This window comes from Barbus barbus (genome assembly GCF_936440315.1).
Source record: "Barbus barbus genome assembly, chromosome: 43".
Lineage (NCBI taxonomy): Eukaryota > Metazoa > Chordata > Actinopteri > Cypriniformes > Cyprinidae > Barbus > Barbus barbus.
The window spans coordinates 12,557,227-12,573,927 of record NC_136721.1 but is presented as its reverse complement, the minus strand read 5'-3'; the positions used below and the strand labels follow the sequence as shown (position 1 = coordinate 12,573,927).

General features: G+C 36.6%; 1 protein-coding gene across 1 annotated transcript in view; it reads right to left on the bottom strand.

Annotated features, from left to right (window-relative positions):
- LOC306862838 (protein turtle homolog B-like) overlaps window positions 1-16,701 on the bottom strand; it is a gene marked incomplete at both ends in the record, with an annotated part of 123,348 nt that overhangs the window by 72,327 nt on the left and 34,320 nt on the right. Inside the window, 2 exons of the mRNA XM_079405853.1 lie at window positions 8,349-8,495; window positions 15,858-16,049. Of these exons, the coding sequence (XP_079261979.1) occupies window positions 8,349-8,495; window positions 15,858-16,049 (339 nt within the window). The remainder of the gene's footprint in view (window positions 1-8,348; window positions 8,496-15,857; window positions 16,050-16,701) is intronic.

The window sequence follows — 16,701 nt, the reverse complement described above, 5'->3', positions numbered from 1 at the left end:
CCAACAAATATAATTTCAATTTGCGTCTCTGAGCAACAGCTGTTTTGTTCCTGAATGAATCAACCGTTTAAATGATTCGGTTCAGTTGCAATGACTCACTTTTTAACAGTGACTTGCTGCCACCTACTGGCAGTTTTAATTTCACATTTAAAGTATCTATTCATTTGTTTTTTATCAGTATTCAATGTTTTATGTTTAAAATATCAAAACAATATTAATGCATTTGTAACTGCATGTTAAATGCATTCATGTCCTGCATTAAACAGTGTGTAAATGCATCTAAATGCCACTTCTAATGCAGCTTCTGTGTTTTCTCTGCATTGCAAAGATACTGATTTCACTTGCTTGGTAACAGCTTAAATGACAGCTCAAATTGACTGATTAAATTTAAGAATTTGACCGAAAATATGATGCACACTCATGCAGGGCTTTATAAAGGCAAAAATGCCCATAAAAGGTAAAACATCAATTTAAACTTATTGGAAAACATTAATTTCTACCACTGCTGTGAACTGATCACCACAGAATTTGCAGAATATAAAAACTTTAGGAGTCAGCTGTCCACGGTAGTCCTTAAGATATCAGCACAATAACACACTCAGCAAAATATTGTCTAATTATCGCTATCGATAAAATCCCAGAAAATATTGATGCATTTTTATGTCAATATCGCACACCCCTAATATATTTAGCGTTTTCTTTAGAAAATAATTAAATTAATATATGAGAAGTGCCCTTTTTTCCACTTGAGCCCCTGCCCCTCAAAATGTCTGTGCACGTCCCTGCTGAGAAGAGAGGAGCCTCACTGGAGGCTGGAAGGGGAAACTGAAAGCCTGGTGGATGAGGGGCATTTCAACAGAACCCAAAACGAATACAAACAAAGTACAGAGCATCACTGCTCTTTCTGCAAACCAAACCTGCTGTCCCTGCTGAAAAAAGCACTGACTCAATTGGCCCAGGAGGAGAACTGACCCTCATTTCCTGTTTCTCTGTCTCTGTTACTTCCTTGCACATCAAATGTCCAGATTTCGCTCACCTCACTGCTACAGGATGTAGATGTGTTTTATTCTCACATCTGCATATACATAGCTGTGATAAGTCTGATTCATTTAAGTGAATCAGTTTGTTCACTGCAGTAAATGATTCATGGTTCAAATAAAGGAATAGGATAAAGGAATAGTTCACACAGAAATTAAATTTAACTGAATATTTATTTATCGTCAGATGTAGATGAGATAGTTCCTTCACCAGAATTTGGACAAATTTGTCATTACATCATTAACCAATGGATCCTCTGCAGTAAATGGGTGCCATCAGAATAAGAGTTCAAGATGATAAAAACATCACAATAATCCACAAGTAATCCAGAACGACTCCAGTCCATCAATTAACATCTTATGAAGCAGAAATCAGCATGTTTGTAATAAACAAATCCATTCTTAAGACGGTTTTATGTTCAAATTGAGTCCTCTATGCATAATATTGCTTTCTCCAGTGAAAAAGTCATCTTGTGTGAATCAGGAGAAAAATATGCACAGTTCAACATACAATAGTAAATGATCCAAACTGTTCTAATCAAATATGTCAGTGGATTTTGATGTGAGAGAACAACAGAAAATGTACCTTTTCACTGAAAGAAGCATTATTATGGATTATGGACCCATATTTTGACCAGAAGTGACAGTTTAAAGTTAATACATGCTGAACAATGATGGATTTGTTTCTTTCAAAAACACAGCTTTTCACTTCACAAAATGTTAACTGATGGATTGCAGTCATGTGGATTACTTTGGATTGTTGATATGTTTTTATCAGCTGTTTGAACTCTCATTCTGACGGCACCCATTCACTGCAGAGGATTCATTAGTGAGCTAAATTTCTCCAAATCTGTTCTGATAAAGAAACAAACTCATCTACATCTTGAATGACCTGAGGGTTGGTAAATTGTCATCCAAAATTGTCCCTGCATCTTTTTTGAAGCAAAACATTTAGTTAAATACTGCTCGTCATCACTGTTACGTACAGTAAAAGAGTATGTTTTCTATTAGTGTGTAAGTGTGTGTTTCAAAGTAGCTTCGCACACACTGTCATACGCGGCTAATAAATACAGGTTGCATAAACCACTCCAGCTGTGAACTCTATTCAGGTTTATCTTTATTTATTCAGGTTTTAAGTAGAGTGAAATTTATCAAGTGGTTAATATGGTACAGGGCCATCAATAAAAAAATATATTATCTTGCTCGCATCGCAGTATACACTAACAAAGAAGCCTGAGGTAGAAATTTGTAATATAAAACCGCAGGGGCAAATTTCTCTCAGTTCATATTGTGTGTTTATGTGATGATGGTGCAACTGTGAAACATGAAAGAAGTCAGCAAAATGGAGCCGGTGAGGAGTTTAAAGGGAGATGGAGTGATACTCAAAGCTAATTAAGCACAAACATAAAAGCCAGAACAAGCCCCCAGACCGCTCTTCTGAAACACTAATCATAATGTAAAAATCCTCTTTATATCACGCTGATGGAGATCTGCAAGATGATCCAAAAGGCTCTAGAAACTACTGGCCCCTGGCTCCTGCATCTACTTCACGCATGCATGAGAGAATGACTCATGCAGATTTCAGGCTTTAATTCTCCTTTTTCATATTACAGACATATATAATCACCTTACACACTTTGATCTTCTTACACATGTAATCCTTGGCTTTTGTCCTCCTCGGTTATCTTGTGAATATCCTTCATGATGTATAGTGCACTATGGCACCATTCTTACCACTATGGCACCCGAGGGGTCGGCATGCTGTCAGCTTCATTTAAACCCAATGACAACACACCAAGGGCCATCCCTCAACTAAAACTGAACAACCAGGCCTGTCGGCTGCCTGTAGCTAAACCCACACTTCCCATTCCCATTAACAAACCAACAAACATGCTGCAGGTCAACAGACTGCCACAATCAGAGCTGCAAATATCAGTTCTACCAGTTCTAGAATTCTGTGCCTACCGCCATGCTATCGTTTAAAAATCTTTATCTCATGCCATGATGCCATCTGTGGTGTTTCTGAAGCATATGGCCTCGTGGCGCTGAGCATTCAGCACCCACATGAGATTGCAAGGCCATCGGGACCATGGACAGCTCCCTGGCCCACAGACATCAGCACAACGGACAGCTCCCTAACTCAACCCTGTAGTGATTCTGCTATAGGGTAAGTCTGACTCGTCACAGACCTGATAATGAGCCAATTAGAATGGCAGCATAAGCAACAGTACGCTTCACCCTGAAGATCAATGAAGCCTGACAGAAAACCTACAAAATTGCTGTGCTCGTTTGTCTCTGTGGCTTTATCTGGGTTTATGCTCTATTCGAAGGGGCTGCAACTTCATTCACTTAACAAGCTTTGTGGAAAAGAAGATTTGTAATGGCATTATCAAAATTGCAGTTCATCTAAGCCGATTGATATATAACGGTGCTTTTTTGAACTCTAACTTCTACGCTGTGGATGAATTCACCTGCTCGAAGAGGAATGAGCCTTTTATGTCACAAGTCTCTAAAACAACAATGCCCGCTCTTAATTAAACACAAAGATGTCTAGCAGGCAATTAGCACCTGTTTAAATGACAATGACTTCATCTTTCAGGCTGAACATAAGAGTCAGAGTAACATCAGCATGCTTATATCCTTTTGCTTTGCATTTCAGGCTACAGAGGAACACTGTGGATGCATTAAAAATAGAGCAGTCAGCCACTTGAAACACTTCAAAATATGGTTATTATTAATATAAATATAAACCATTAAGATGGATTATTAGCCTAACTTTTGGAAGGCTGACATGTCGTATTTAATCTTAAAAATTTCAACAGCAATTTTCAGGTGTGTTTATAATTATTATGCATGCAGTTTATAATTATTGTGCATGCATCTCATATTGAGACAATATTTGTACATTTAAAATAAACTAACAAACAAATAAATAAATAAATAATCACAGACATTTGGTCACATCCCAGAACCATTGAAAAGGAACTGATCTGCCACCAGCAATCATGAAAAGTCACAGCATGTGAGCGGAAATGCAATACGATTTTTGGACTGCCCTGAGACTAAGCAACAGACGTTCTCTCCTCATGCGGGTATCTCATTAAATCCCACTGGATTAGCGTTAGCTCACAGTCAGGATCAGGGTGAATAGCAGCTGTCATTCAAACTGAAAAAGGCGGGACTTGTATTGAGCATAAGAGCATGTATGTGAGGTCAAATCAGGGGTCACCAGCAGACACTGATCACAGAATGGGCTTCATAAAAGAGACGTTTAAGTGCACTTGATGAAAAATGTAAAAATTAACACCCTAGAAACCTTAAAATGTCTTTTGGATAAGGAAAAACCATTTACATTACCTGCGAAAATGTAACATTTATTTTTAATAGGGAACATTTAGGATTTTCTGTTTGGATTTCAATGAGAGTTTTGTGCTTCCTCTCTCTAACTTTGCAAGAAATTTAATCTGAAATCCAAAGGATTAGTGCTAGCCAGCAGTGGAGTGTAAATCTGCTGTAAGATCACAGAGAAACAGAGGATATCTAGTGCTGCTCTGTGCTGAAGTTTATTCTCTCCACACACACTCAGCACTGCAGAGGAGAGCAAGTTATTTAAAGAGCCAGACCACCTATTAGAGATCTTAGTTACTGTAAATAGTGCAGCAACAGAGATGTTAACAATACCAAAAGATATATTTAAAGAAATAACTTGCAAAAACATTGTCATAATTCCCTCATGCCATTACGAATCTATCAACACCCAATTACCAATACGCAGAATCAATGTATTTATTAATTAATTTAATTGTTCATTTAAATAAATATGCATAAATTAATTAATTAATTAATTAAAGAGTGTTTAAGAAAATTCATTTTATGTTGATTTTCATATGCTTATGGGAACATGTGGAGCAAAAACCTTTTTTGCTATGGCTGTGTGGGACGAAATGGGTCTGGGGCCTTAGCCTAAGATGTATGGATGACAGGGGGGTCCATAAGGGAATATTGGGCGGGAGATCCAGACCATTGGAGACGGGGGAGATGCATGTTTGTGACCTGAAAGGTTATTTGGGCCCTAAATCTAAAGGGAATAGGTTTTTACTGCATGATATAGTGGAATGTTATTTGTTTTCTCACCAAGTATGGTGCCCTGCGGTTTCTGATTGTGTTTGCCCCTGCCTGGATTATTGCTCGTGTACTTGGATGATCTCTCTTTGCCTTGCCTTGTTGGATACTGTTTGCCGATCAAAGACCCACGCTTGTCTAAGGAACACTCTTTGTCTTGCCTCGTCTATGTCTGTTTGCTGTGTATTTATGCTTGTTTATGACCACTCTTTTTAATAAAGCTTTGCAGATGGATCCACACACCTCACGCTCCTGTCACTCTGTTACAATCACAAAACAATTTAACATTATTATTATTATTACTGTTGTTGTTGTTGTTATAATTAATACTAAAATATTACATACAGTATATTTATAATGTATATTACGTATATATTATTGTAGTATAAATATTTATGTAAACATTTGAAAATAAATAGCAATTTTTTTTTACAAAAAAGATTATTTAAAAAAAGACAACGATTGGTTGAATCTTGATTCTGGAACAAATTTTAAACCTCTGTAAAACAACAACAACAATAATAATAATAATAATGTATTTAAAAAAAACACAAAATATACTGTAATATTTTGCCAGCACATTATCCATTCATTTTACAGACATTTCCGTTAACTCTAAAACATATAATACAGTACAAAATTCAAAATACAGGTAAAACAATGTTTAAAAGCTAAGAAAATAAATCAATATGGGAAATTCCTTCATATTAATACAGTACATAATACCCTATATTTTTTCCCAGTAGTGTTGCTTCTGAAGGCTTGAAATATAGTGCCACCTATTTCTTTCTTATGTTGTGTTTCACAGCAGAAAGATGATAAAGTGATACAGGTTTGACAACACGTGAGTAAATTAATTTTCATTTTTGCTCGAGTTACTGCTTAAAACACACAGATCAAAAGATGTGCACTCTAGTGTGTCGCTTCAACAAGCACCTGCATGAGTGAGCGCTCAACCCTGCTGCATTGATGAACCATTACATCACTTCCTCTCCCCCTGCTTAGCACTTTTGACATGTGCCTCACACCTCAAGTGACACAAGTGTGAGTGTGTGCAAAAATATCACAAAAACTGTAAAATAACAGCTCAGAGGCACACAGTGACAGCAGCTAACATAGAGCTAATTTCTTTCCTGAGAGCCACTCACTCACCGCGCTAACCGCCCCTTAAACGGTCCCAAACATGCCAGCACTCCACACAATACCCTTCAGAAAGCACTTCATCAGCTGGCCCCATGCATATATTCATAGAGATATGCTAGGCAAAAAGCTTTATGCTTGTGAAGGTTTTTTCACAAAAGAAAGCAGGAATTGCTAATGAGGGGCGAAGACCTGCCCATCACACAGATGAGATGCAAACATATTACAGTGCACCCTAAAGTACAGTTTAGTCTCTGATTGAACTGTGTAAAAGAGAATGGTATTGTGCGCTCTGAATACCATGCTGCTTTTCTCAGCTCTGGACAGATTGGTTGTGGTCTCATAGAAGAAGCACTGCTGATATTAGTGTGTTAGTCACATAGGGCCGCAAGGCACACAGTCACACACATGCACACGCAGCTGATAAACTGGCCTGTCAACACTCCAACTTGTGTGCTGAGCTGCTGGATTTGAGACTAGCAACAACACAAATGGATACACACATACACAATGTCACGGAGCGACATTGCAGCAGGAATGAGGGAGGACGAGAGCCCTTTCATCCTCTAAAAACTTGAGAGTCAAATAAAAAGATTCACAGAGCTGCGCATTTGGAAGGGTGATCTGATTCACAGCTGTTGTCTATTAGAAGAGGCTGAGCGTATATCACACAGCAATGAGCTGGAGTTAATGTGCTGTAACCGGTTTGGGGATTTGGGTGTCTGCTACCTAGGCAACGGAATCTAGAAGGCACAGTGACAGCGTTCACAGGAAGACTGACACTGTGTCGTATCAGGCATGATGCGGCAGCAACAGCCAATCAGAACAGTGCATGGGCGGGTTTTCTCTGTTTGATTGTTCCTCTGTGTTTCACACTTACAATACGCGGCACAATGTAAAACACACACTGGACTTTTCCCATTTAGACACTTCAAACAAATGACCAACACTTTTCAAGCAAAACATTACACATTTAAGAAGAACTATTTAAAATGACCTTCGGAACAGTTAAAAGTAATTGAAAAGCGGCTCTGATAAAGGAAGTTGCCATTCAATTTTTTTATGCATGCATGTATTTATGTATGGATGGATGGATGGACGTATTAATTTATGTATGTATTTATTTATTTATTTTTAAGAATTTTTTTTGTCTTTTAAGACTTATTTTTGGCTTTTTTGCCTATATTTTGATAGGATAGCAAGTATCTGACAGGAAGTGAAGTGGGATAGAGAGCAGGGACTGGATCAGGAAAGGTCCACGAGCTGGGACCCGAACTCGGGACACCCGTAGCACAATAGTGCTAAATGTCAGCATGCTTCCACAGGCTATCAGCGTTAGCAACTGTAATATTTAAAAAATATTGTAATATTTAAATGTGTAGTAAAAGCACAAATTTTTAGTCATGCATTAAATTGATCAAAAGTGACAGCAAAGATACATTTTTTTTTTTTACTTTCTATTAATCCAAGAATCTTACAAATAAAAAAAAAAAAAAAAAATCTACAATGGTTTCCACAAAAATATTAAGCAGCACAACTGTTTTCAATACTGACAATAATAAGAAATGCTTCTTAAGCACCAAATCAGTATATTAGAATGATTTCTGAAGGATCATGTGACACTGAGGACTGGAGTAATGATGCTGAAAATTCAGCTTTGCCACTACAGAAATAAATTACATTTTAAATTACATTCATATAGAAAACAGTTCTTTTAAATTGTAATCATTTTTCACAATAATACCATTTTTACTGTATTTTTGATCAAATAAATGTAACATTTTGTGCATAAGAGACTTACTGACCCCAGACTACTTCTGAGAAAAGCATCATTAGGGCTATGCCTCAGAATGTAAAATCAAATAGCCGACTTTCTGCCAAAAGACAGACTTGCAGCTAGTTAGGACAACTTTTTTTATCACAACACATCTGGTAAAGACACTTTCAGGATGTTCTGGCATGAACCTGACTTTCTCAGTCTGATCCAGGCTCATGTTCTTCAGGATAAAAACCAAAACTGACCCCTATAAATGACTATCAGAGACTCACCGTTGACTGTGAGGTGCACCCAGCTGCCGTTGTGAAAGGTGTGGTACTGTTGTTCCAGCATCAGGACCTTGCACTCGTACCAGCCCTGGTCTTCCGAGCGAACCCTCTCAATGCGTAGAGATGACTTGCCATGCAGGCTGGCTCGGCCTGTGGAGTTCAGAGACACACAAAAGATATGAGAGATGCTCTAACGGGATCTAAAACACCCGTCTACCACAAAACAGCAAGTAAACTGTTTAAATAACATTTGAGACTCAAATATTACTTAAAGGGACAGTTCACACAAAAATGAAAATTCTGTCATTAATTATTGTCACATCTGTCATTAATCACCCTCATGTTGTTCCAAACCCGTAAGACCATCGTTCATCTTCGAGTTGTATTGTATTGCTCTTAGGGGTGTGCGATATTGAAAAAAAAAAGATATCTCAATATTTTTGGGGATTTTTTTCGCTAACGTGGACAGCTGCAGTTTAAATAGATTTTTACCTTTTATGGGCAATTTTACCTTTAATAAAGCCATTGTTTTCTAAAAGTATGCATCTTTTGAGTCAAATTGTTACATTTAATCAGTCACTTAGAATAATAAGACATTTGGGCTGTTACCAAACAAATGAAACCAGTATCAACAAAATGAATCTTTGCAGAAGTTGCATCTGAAGTGGCATTTAGATGTATTTACACACTGTTTAATGCAGCTCAGAGGGACATGGAGTGCTTTAACCTGCATTATACTACGGGGCCGTTGAATGCTTGAATCTGATTGGCTGACGAACGTTCTGAGGTGTGCAAATATTTTCAGGGAAACGCACGGCGAACGTAGTTCCAGGCAGCTTTCTTGACCGCATTACAGTTCCATATCACTTCGCATCGTTGTCAGCGCTGCCCTGACGATTTTATCAGTTAGCCTAGTGTAGCAACTTAAAGGCTACACATGACATTTCTCACTAGCGAGGTAATAACAGCGCTGCATCTTAAAGCAGACTTACAGTTTAGAGACGGTGCTTCAGAACACTGTTGAGGGACACACAGAGGTAGCCTAATTCATACAAGCTCTCTCTCTCTCTCTCTCTCTCTCTTTGTTTCTCTTTCTCTGTGTCTCTGTCTCTCTCGCTCTCTTTCTAATAACTTCATTATTAACTGCATTAGTCTGCTATCAACGGCTCAAGCCTCCATTGCCAGCTTTAAAATGACGTTTTGGAACTAGCAAAAGAGTCGTTGGATGAGATGCGGAAGAAATAATCCTACTCACAATAGCGATTTAAGTAGAAAAACCGGACGAATCCCTTGAAATATATAATCTGATCGATGTCTTGAGGTGTGGCAACCGTAGTATAAGCGGAATAATTGACTCCGGACCGTTGAATTATTAGAAAAATAATGCACACCCGAGGTGGTGATGCGGCCACGACGCGAAGCGGAGTCGTCAATTATTCCTTACGTAACAAATGCATAATGTTTTGATGTTTTAAACATAAAACATTGAATACTGATATTTGAAATTATTTTAAAATGAACAGATATTTTGTATGTGAAATTAAAACCGGCAGTAGGTGGCAGCAAATCACTGTTAATAAATGGGTCATTGCGACTGAACCGAATCATTTAAAGGTTGATTCATTCAGGAACTAAACATCATCTTGTTGCTCAGATGCAAAAATGTTTGGAATTATTTTTTGTTGGCGAAATGGAGCAATAACAGGCAATATGGTGTCTAAATCGTAAGTGTCTTATTATTAACTTATTGTTTATTGAACTGTTGTATAAAATCAATATCACAAACATGCTTATTTTTGAACTAAAAACGGCACGCTTCGGGTAATTGTAACTATATATAATGATATATATATATATATATATATACACACACATTTTCTGCCCCCATATCTTGAATATTGTGATCATTTTTAATGCATTTTAATAGACTGAATCATGCAATGAAAGAAAACTCTAAATTTGTTTGGTTTTTGCAAAATACTTGTTAATGTCAAATTGCACATAGTTAAAACAACAATTACGATATTATCGCAGACAATATATATCGCACACCCCTAATTGCTCTGTTTCTTTCTTTCCCTGTCATTCTCTTCTTTGGTCTGCTCTCTCATAGGTTGCATGAGGCTGTGGTGTCGTCATATAATTGGTCGCTCTATTAAGCTGGAGTCTTTTAAGAACACTGCTTGCCAGCAGTCAGGGAGCTCTTTGTTGGTGCAAACACCAACGGGTTCGGAGCTCCTGGATACCTCCTTCGGCCTGTGGCCAAACTAATGTCTAACAAATGTTTTGTGGCTAAAGCTTAGTTCTCATTTTTGTTAAGGATACAGCACACTTTGTGAAATAGAGCGAAGGGGTGTCCTGCCCTTTTATTTTGTGTGAATTTGTTTGGGTTTTGTTTCTTGGTTAGGTAGTTAGGTAAGCTGGCTGTATTTTATTTTACAATGTGATCAGGTTATTTAATTTCTACTTTTTACGTTCTAGATTCGTTTTGTTTGTTATGTTTACCTGTGGCCACCCCGAAGAGATGCTCTCTATGTTCCACCAATAATCTTTGATAAACATCACAGTTTTGTTTATGTAATCAGTGTGCTTGTTTGGTCCCCGACTGGAGTGATTTCTTCTTCTTTTTTGGGAATCCATCACTACCAACTTATTTCTATTATGCCCTTATTGTACCATAGACCCGGGGCATAATACACGTTCAAGACCCAGAAAGGTAGTAAGGACATGGTTAAAATAGTACATGTGACATCAGTGGTTTAACTGTAATGTTACGAAGCTACAAGAATACTTTTTGTGCGCAAAGAAAACAAAAATAATAACTTTATTCAACAATTCTTCTGCTCCGCATCACCATCTGCCACCATTCATGAGAGTACCACGACGCATCTCGTAGCTTCATAATTTTATGGTTGAACCACTGATGTCACATGGACTATTTTAGCGATGTCCTGACTACATTTATGGGCCTGGGAACATTTCAGTTACATTGCTTGTCTATGCAGGGGCAGAAAGCTCTCGTATTTCATCCAAAAAATACCTTAATTTGTGGTCCGAAGATGAACGAAGGTCTTACAGGTTTGGAAAGGCACGAGGGTGAGTAATTAAATGACAGAATTGTCATTTTTGGGTGAACTATCCCTTTAATTTTCATTCCAAATACCATTTAAAATTATAATTAACAGATAATTGAAACATTTAATTTAATTTATTTTATCTAAATTGAATTTATTTAAAAAAAAATAATAATTTGTATTTATTAAAAATTATTTGTATACTTTATAATTTTTTTTTTTTAATTCACACCACTCTAAGCTGGTCTTTCCAGCAGCGACTTTTAAAAAATGCAAAAACTTTATGGTTTGGTACGTAAAACAAAAAAGCCGTAGGTCATTTACACATTTAATTCAAGTTAATTAAATCTAATTGTTTATCTTTGCTCTTGCAATAATGTACACAGCCCGGGTCCACAGCCGCATCACTCATGAATGTTATTTGGCGACAGCAGTGTCAGGTCCAGAGGCCGTGATGGCTGAAGTGAGAGCCGAAGTGGCCCACAGTAATTTCAGACACTCCCGTGAGCACATGGAGAAACACACATCTCTAACCGTGCCAGACATGGGCAAATCCATCATGACACTATGATATAGCTAGCAGGCTGTCTTCGAGGGTCAAGCAGAAAGGGGGGATTTATGCCTTTTTCTCTATATTCTGGCAACAGTGCTGGACAGATGGCAGGAAACAATATCAGCACAGGCAGAGGGATTGCAAGACCACAGCGTTAAAGGCTATTAAGGGCCTGTGTTTGTCCTCAAAAACCTTTTTTTCAATACAAATGGCATTGCCACGGACAATACACAGTCTGATAGGAATTTTTTATAGTCCCACAGAGTGAAAATAAAAATATTATGCAAATGTATTCAATAGTATAGTCAGGAAAATAAAATCTTGTGCATTAGTTAGACGATCAGAAAAAAAAGAAGTTTTTGTGTATAATTTGAGCTGAAGAACAATTATTTGTCTGAAATAATGTTACATTGACAAACAGTTTCAGACATTTGTGTCTTTCTTCATTCAAATAGAAAACAGCACTTTTGGAAATAGTACGTAATTGTGCCCACTGAACACCAAGGTTACACAATCAAAAAACTTCAGAACTATTCCTTATATACAGCAGCTTCTGTGAGGCCCTGCAGATCAATAACACTGAAGAACCAGAAGCAAAACGAGAGCGGTCAAACGCCTGGCCTATTTTTACAGCTGTGAGAGAGTGTTCATGGGAGCAAGAGAAAGAACGCTGATGTAGGGTAAAGAAGTGACACGCTGGAGGTCAATACAGTGAATCATGAAACTGCCTCTCCTACTTTCACATTCTTTTAATTTTTCCTCTTTCTCTCTCTCTCTCTAAAGGCACAGTTCAATCCTGTACGCAGAAGACAAAAGCAGACTTTTTTGAAGAATTTTGAAAAATTTGACCCCACTGACCTCCATATGGTCAAAAAAGAGGAAAAAAGTAAGTCATGCAGGTTTGGAACGACATGAGGGTGAGTAAATGATGCAGTGTTATTACAGTTAACTAAATTAACACTATTAAAAATAATTTCCATTCACTGAAATACAGCTGAATTAAAATAAAAATAAAACAAAAATACGACAAGACTTAAAAACATACTAAATAAATACATTTAGGTCGAAAGAACTTACAGTACTAAAACTAAAACTGAAATAAAAATAGCTAAATAGAAATATATATTAAAAAAATTTTTTACAAAAGCTAAAAATGACTAGGAATTCAACTGAAATTAAAAAGAAAATTATATAATAATATATAAATTAAAATTAAAATAATAATAATAAGGTAGTACAAAAATATAAAAAAATTAAATAAAATTAAATATTTCATACATTTGAATTAAATAGTCATGGTTTTGCGGTAAAGCTGTAATTAACGTGATTCAGACATGCTTCCTGCCTCCAGTATTGCAGGCTTTTTTTTGTGCAGTTCCTGGGTAAACGAGCCTAAAACTTTTAAAGCATCGCTATTTCAGCTCCATCTAGCATAATGAATAATACATTGACTCTCACATATGTGGCCACTTTATCTTTTCTCAATCTCATGCTTACACAAAGACCCAATACATGGGATTCATATAGAGTCATTTGGTGACAAGCAGGCTTTTTGTGGTGGACATCGGATATCTATGTCTGACGTATGCTGGATGTGCACAAGTTACCATTATAGCAGGGGTCTCACACTCTAAGACACAGAGCTACTGTACATGTGCTGAGTAGAGCCATTAATCTGGAGGAGGCAGTGCCCAATATAAGGCCAGAGGTCAGAGGAAATACACTGCTGAATGAGACCTCATGCAAGAACTCATGTAAATACAGGTCTCAAATTCATCCATGGCAGGTGTGGATCCTGCTCAGTGGAACAGATAAAAGACATGTGTGCATCCTGTATGGAATGATACAAACAGAACAGTATGTACAGTACATATTACTGCAACAAAATAATATGTAACTAGTATGTGTACTACACAGATATTAAAATTGCCCGATACTGTTAAACAAAAAAATATTTTAATTTAAATTTCAAATAGTTATGTATTTTTATACACATCAAAAAGCAATAAATGACCATTATTAAAATTGCAATTTATGCAAATTATTATACTATTAATTATAATTAAAAAAAAAATTGTGTTTTATTATTATTATTATTATTATTATTATTATTATTATTTTCAAATAAGATTTCAAATCACTCACATCCCAAGTTTCAAGCACCAGCAGAGCAACTGCCAACTTCAAGATTTTTTTATATCTTAATCTGTTTAAAAATACAGCTCAGCACTGCACAATGTGTTAAAATCACTGCTGGAAATTCAGCTGAGGATTCAGGATGAGAGAAAGTAAAAAAAAAATTCCAACTCATTACCATTCACTCTGAGTGAGAGCCATTAAAAATGCATGTCTTGCCCTGAGCCACGTCTGATAAACTATCACAGTTTCTTTGCTTTTATAAATATGACATGCTCTTAAATTATGCCCTTTCTGTTTCCACTTCTTATCAATGATGTCATTTCCAATCTCAATTAGGAAGAAAAGGATCATATTTGATCTCCCGGCCTCCCCTCCACCCCATCCCAAAACCTCTTTCATCTGTTCAGCTGATGCTTTGCTCTTGAGATCAGCACCTCTTCCACCTGTCCACAGATCTGGACCGCCAGATACACTGGAGCAAAAGATAAGAACTTTTTTCAAACCAACCCTCCTGTTTCGATTCATAATCTGTTGACACGGCCGGCTCTTGCCCTGTGATAAAGCTTTCAGCATCTATGAGTAAGATTAAATAATGTACTGAGATCTGGACTGGGCTGATTTCAGAGACAACAGTGAGATATCTCCGTTTCACTGGGTCAAACATATGACTAAGTGACCTGCTGCAATTCCATACATATGAAAAAAAAGAAACAGGTGAGCTATCCATCACTTAGAGATACAGACCAGCCACCTACAGTACACTTATACTGATGGGTTTGTAAATAAGACAAGACATGGTTGTAAGATACTAATTTTTTTATAAATGCTAATAAAAAAAACTTAAAACTAATAAAAAAATTTAAACTAATAAAATAAAATAAATTAAATTAAACAAAATATAATAAAATAGTTATCTTACAGATATATATATATATATATATATATATATATATACACATATATACATATATACATATACATATATATGCAAGAAATTTAATTTCTTAGTCTGCATCCAACTAATAGATCATAAATCACTCTTGTATTTCTTTGTAGTTGTGTATTTCATTGTGTTCATTTAGTATAATTCATCCGTGATCTGAAAAGCAAAGTTACGCTTAAAGTCAATACCAGCTTGTAGTTTAACTCACAATTTGATTTGGTACATCACAACCTGCAATATCCACAAATGCTGTTCTTTTAGATTATAAACAGGACGAGATGCAGAAAGGCAACGTCCCATGTTTAAAGCAGGGTTCACTTCAGGGTAATTTTGGGAGAATCACACTTGAGATGAAACAATCCAAGTGTTGTTTGGATATAATAAAAAAAACTGTTTTATCTGGCGAAGATATGCAAATAATGACCTTGGACCAAACAGGCATTTACTGTTCACTAATTGCATGAGACAAGTCAGAACCAAATTTTAAAAAACAGTACTTATCTGTTTTTTAAGACAAGGCCAAATTGTTTCAAATGTTTCAGCGCAATTTAATGTGCATATTGGTGCATGAAAAAAGCTTACTTTATGAGAAATGGAAAAAAAAGAGAAAAATGTCCCTACCAATGTAAAACACTGCCTGAGAAAAATAATGTCTAAAACAGATATAAAATGTGAGTTTCTTGTATTAAATGTAATAATTAATCATTTAATTAATAAAACTCTTTATAGTTCTGTCCAAATGATAAAAAGTGGCTATATTTCTGTGGAAAATGTAATCCAATGAGGTGGAAATCCGAGCTCACCGGCGTACTCAGGGTCCACATGAGGAGGGTAGAAGCGGAAGTTTATGAAGAAGGGGATGGGCACTCCGAACTTGAACCACTCCACCACGTAGGGCTGGCCGTTGAGTGGATGGACCACGTCACATCCCAGAATCACAGTCTCCCCTGCACGGGCCGTCACAAACTGGGGCTCTTCTCTGACTCCGTGGGCACCTGTGAGAACATATGGACTTTGATGAGCAATCACACGCACTTAGGATTGTACAAACCACGCACTGGAACTGCTCTGGGGAGCAATGATTCATTGAACAGCTGAAAATAGATTTTGGTTAGTAGATCAAGTAAGCCTGCAGACTATGTGCTCCACTAAAGCATTGATTGAAGTTCAGTTCTGCATAAATTAACTATACCCGGATATCCCTAAACTATTTTACTAATCAATATACACACACTCATTCATTCTCTATAAACTACAAAACCAATGTAAATGGACTCCAAAAGAAAATACTGATTTTTTTTTTTTTTTTTGGTCCCCTATTTATTAAACTGGAAGTAAACAGAAAGTTGTTGTAGGGTTTTGAATAAACATAAAATAAGAAATATGTAAGATTCTGCATTAGGGTCACTAATCCAATTATCATATTTGTGTCATTGATCGTATATTTCTTACAGATGGTCAGTTGTTGCTTTCGTTGAAGTATAAAATGCTCTTTGCATCATGCTGGATAACATAATTCAGCTTAAAATTAAAATTAAAATGTACAATGAATTAAAAAGTATTTAACAGGTCATGAAAGGTGGGTTTTGAGATTGGGTTTGTCATCTCGCTAGAGTGCAGCTGTGTTGACAACAAATGCAATGTCTG